Raw genomic sequence first — 4,385 nt, 5'->3', positions numbered from 1 at the left:
GATCATTTATCTTCATCTTGAAATTCTTCGTAGTTTTTTTGTAGAATTTATCAAGCACCTTGAAAGTCAAACAATGATTTCATATGAAGGCACCATTTTTCATAATTTTCTTTGGTAAGATGAGGAAATAAGAAAGTAGTATACCCATTGCTTGTCATTTCTCAACTCCATCTTTCTCTCTCTCTCTCAATTCTCTATAATTCAAACTTAGTTTTTAATACCACTTTGTTAGAGGAAGAGGTGAGAAGTATAAGAAAGAACTCAAATTTTATCACTTGAAAATGACAAATACAATAGGGTATTTATGAGTGATTCATGAAGAGATATAGACCCTTTTTTAAAAGCTTCTCTTATTGAAACTCCACTATAAAATTTTCTACACTCTTCTCAATCAGAAACCTTCTAAATTTTTTAGATTTTACTTAAAATGGAAATTCTATATTTTGAAATGGTAGAGGAATAACTAAAATGGTTATTAGGGTGTTGTCAAATGTTGTCTAAGAAAAATCAACTCTTACTCCAAAAACTAAAATATGTTTTTTTCTACCTTTCGTCCTTTTATATTTCGTGGACATAAAAAAGAGAATTCTAATCTCTTTACTTGAAAATGAAAAATACAATATGAAATATTTATAGGTGTTTCATGGAGAAATCTAGGAGCTTCTCTAATTAAAACTACATTGTATAATTTTGTATCTTGTCAAATATAAACTTTCTAAATTATTTAGATTGTAGGAAACATAAGATTCATTTTAGATACTTTTATAGTTTGAAATGAGGAAGAAATAACTAAACTGTTAGTAGACTGATAAATGTTGTCTATTAGAAATCAACATTTACTCTAAAAAAATAGTGTCTTTTTCTACGTTTTGTCCTTCTATGTTTTGCAAATCAAGGTCATTCCTTATAAAATTAGTTTATATAAGTTCAAAATAAAGATGCGAAATTCCGGTTGTTTAATTTTTTTAGAACGAAATCAATTTTTTTCCAAAGTTGTTATGATGAAATCCGTTTAAATACTATGAAAACACAAAAATAAAAGAAATCGCAAAAGGAAAAAAATTATAAAACTTAAATTTATTGTATATAAATTGGTAACGACATTTGACCAAGGTTTCAATCAATAATGGAATAGAGAATTACGACAAAATGAAATTGTACTTGGTTGTATACAAAAAATTCTATCCTTTATCTTTACCCAAATCTACTTAATATTAATTCTTCAATTACCATTGTAATGAACTCAACTTCTATTATTGTTTGAGCTGTAATTTTCTTTTCTTCTTGAAACGGTACAGTAGTGAAGTTATTTATCTAATATTGTATTACTATGTATCTTAATGTTGAATTCAAGTCAGTAATATAACGAGTGAATCTTAACAGTATCGTAATTTGAAATAAAATTCTGAATGGAAAAATCTCTTCACATTTTATCTCTAAGAGTATTATTAGAGAAATTAAACCTAAAAGCTCTTTCACTCTTCCTTATAGTTAACTTTATTACTGAGTCAATCCTTGTAAGAGTATGACTTTATGTTACTGAACATTTAAGATTGTCTGTTTATCGTATCAATTTTGCAATAAATGAATTTTTACAAGAGTCAGGATCACAAAATGTGATTTATTGTGGCACAATTTTAGTCTTTCTTCAACCAAATCAGATAATCTTTCACATCCTATTTCAATATATAAAGGACGTGCATATTCTAACCTTCACTTCACATGTTTGATAAACCAGTTCAACATGTCTTGATGCGCCTCTTTTGCACTCTTCACAGTAGCTTCATCATCATCATTGTACCGCACAGTCCATCCATGCGTAACGCCAGGGAATAGTTTCACAAAGCTCTCTAACTGATACAAAAGCATTAACAATTTGGAGTGAACACTGCACATATTCATACTTGATAACACAATTTCTCACCTCAGATTTTGAAGACAGTTTTTCTTCAACTTGCTTCAACCTTTCTGCTGGGAAAAGATGGTCAATTTCGGCTCCCAGTATAGCAATAGGAATCTTCACCTCTGAAGTAAAACTAAATAAAGTTTGTCAAAAATCTTTGAAGTTATTTATCTACCTATAAGAATGAAAAACTCAAGTTTACCGTTAATTTCATCATCTGAGATTGGACCGGGATGAAGAATAACTGCAGCCTGAATGTCACTGGAAATTGCCAATTTCATTACCACACCCCCTGCACATAGTTCATCGGTATTGTCTTAACATTTTTCATGTTGTGAATTGAGACGATGAAGTTGACTAAAGGAAAAAAATTGAGTTACCTCCCCAGCAAAAACCAGCAGCTCCTATGGATTTAACACCTTTACTCTTTAGATCAGCAATTAGGGGTTGGGTGTCTTCACATGCCTTGTCCTATAAGAAAACATCAATCATATTTGCATAAACATACTTAGAAAGACATAAAACTACATGTATCATGCAGGTGTTTGATGAACTTGTGTCCAAAGAAAAAAAAACTAATTTTGTTATAAATTAAAGTCGGTATTTTTCATACTTTAAAAATGTTTATGGAGAATTTCGTTCCATCATACTTAGTGTTACAAAGTAATTAATTACACTGAATGGTATGGTGTGAATCAGTGATTTAGATGTATAAACAATTGCAGTTGTAATAAGAACTGAACTATTTACAAACCTTTTCGTGAGCCTTTCGCCAAGAATCTCGATCGAACTGAGGATTAAATAAGTCAGCATAGTCACCATACAGAAGATCAGGGACAATAACCAAGAATCCAGATGCTGCTGCTTTGTCAGCTAGTTTCCTTTACAGTGAGAGAATGTCAAAGCTCATGACAAATAATTCCATACAGAAAATCTCATGATGCAGTAATGAAGTATTAGACTCCAACACTATAAGCTAAGTTATTGAGTTTTCAAATATATAGCCGGTCACATACATAAAACTTGGTCATTCTTTGCAAATCCTTGTGCAAGCATGGTAGTTCAAGGAGGAAATCATGGAACAAGGAGTTCAATATTCATGGAAATTTTCATTTACCTTAGATTTGGTGCTTCATACCCTGAAATAATTCCAAAACAACTGAAAGTTAGATTTAAAGGGAAGTATCTTCAAAATGTGATATGTTCTAATGATCTTGAATTCCTCTTCCTTGATCCAAAACATATGAGTGAAGATTATTATGGTTTGAAGATTAAAACATTCCTTGATTCAGGATTGAATCAGCAGACATATAGTTGAACAATTTAAACGAAATATTAATCATATGATTACTGTAAAACATGTTGAAAGATAAGAAATTGGAGATGGGTTTCTTACCAAACACATCAGAAACAAGGATGAGTGCCAACTTGGAATCAGGAGATCCTGTTACATAAGAACTAAGTCCTCCAAGTTGTTGGACAGTTCCTGCTACATGGATACCTGAGTTCAACTTAGGTGGGTTCTGAAAACAATGAGAACTTGACATCGCCAAATTGAGGGATTGGTAGATACTTAGGTTGTCTTGTCAGAGAAGAGAAATAATTTTAATGGATCATGGAAGGAGTTCACTGAAAATGGTGTCACCAAATGCTTTTACAAATAAAATAAGCGTCACTGATTACGTCAGAGACAGAGAGATAGGTACATAATATATTAATAATTTGAAAATGTCAACTCCAATCCATAATGAAAATGACAAAGCACAAATCGATTCACCCTTAAAACTTTAGGAATATGGAAAAATATTAAAAGGAAAATGTTATTTGGACAACAAAAGTTTGACACAATTTTGACAACGGCGACGTGGCAGCTGTGCATTGGCTCAGTGAATTGAAAACAAACCAGAAAAAACCCAAAATACCCCTCACCCCGGTTCACTGAGCCAATGCACAGCTGCCACGTCGCCGTTGTCAAAATTGTGTCAAACTTTTGTTGTCCAAATAACATTTTCCATATTAAAATGACGGGGTTTTACTTTAAATGCTTTGTTTTTTCTTAAACTGTACGATTGAAGTTTGAAATAGTCTAATTTTAGTTCTTTATATTTATAAATTACATCACGTGGGAGTTCCAATGATTAATAAGCACACCACGTGGAAAATTAGATCAAAGAAAATTTGAGAATGAAAGTGACTAATCACTTCATCTTTTTTCAAATAATTTAGTTATTGTTTTCGTTGAATTGCTTATTGTTTTGTGTAAAAAAGAAGATAGTTGAAATAGTATATAATGAAATGAAATATCATCCTTGGTTGTATTTTAATTTTAATAATAAAATTAATATGGCTATGAGTTTCTTACATTTAGCCACAGCACAAGTTAACCTACACACTCCTTTTGGGACTTATATATTTACAAGTGCTATTAAATATTAAATGTGACGAAGATATTAACAACTTATAATTAACACCGGAATCAAAA

At 31.1% G+C, this 4,385-nt stretch overlaps 1 protein-coding gene across 2 annotated transcripts; it reads right to left on the bottom strand.

Moving 5' to 3' along the window:
- Positions 1-1,540: 1,540 nt before the first annotated feature.
- Positions 1,541-3,535, bottom strand: LOC124832163 (endo-1,3;1,4-beta-D-glucanase-like). 2 transcript variants are annotated; one of them, XM_047306300.2, is made up of 7 exons: positions 3,300-3,535; positions 3,021-3,042; positions 2,658-2,784; positions 2,284-2,374; positions 2,106-2,195; positions 1,925-2,025; positions 1,541-1,854 (listed from the first exon to the last, which is right to left on the bottom strand). In XM_047306300.2, exons 1-7 carry the CDS (start codon positions 3,448-3,450, stop codon positions 1,714-1,716), a joined length of 723 nt encoding a protein of 240 aa, XP_047162256.1. In that variant the 5' UTR covers positions 3,451-3,535; the 3' UTR covers positions 1,541-1,713. The 2 variants fall into 2 exon arrangements, with proteins under 2 accessions (XP_047162256.1, XP_087947628.1); XM_088091502.1 differs by having other exon boundaries at positions 1,702-1,850.
- Between the last annotated feature and the right edge of the window lie 850 nt (positions 3,536-4,385).

This window comes from Vigna umbellata, chromosome 5 (assembly GCF_029865625.1).
Source record: "Vigna umbellata cultivar VRB3 chromosome 5, Vumbellata_1.0, whole genome shotgun sequence".
Lineage (NCBI taxonomy): Eukaryota > Viridiplantae > Streptophyta > Magnoliopsida > Fabales > Fabaceae > Vigna > Vigna umbellata.
The sequence above is the reverse complement of the archived record's forward strand: the minus strand, read 5'-3'. Positions and strand labels throughout refer to the sequence as shown.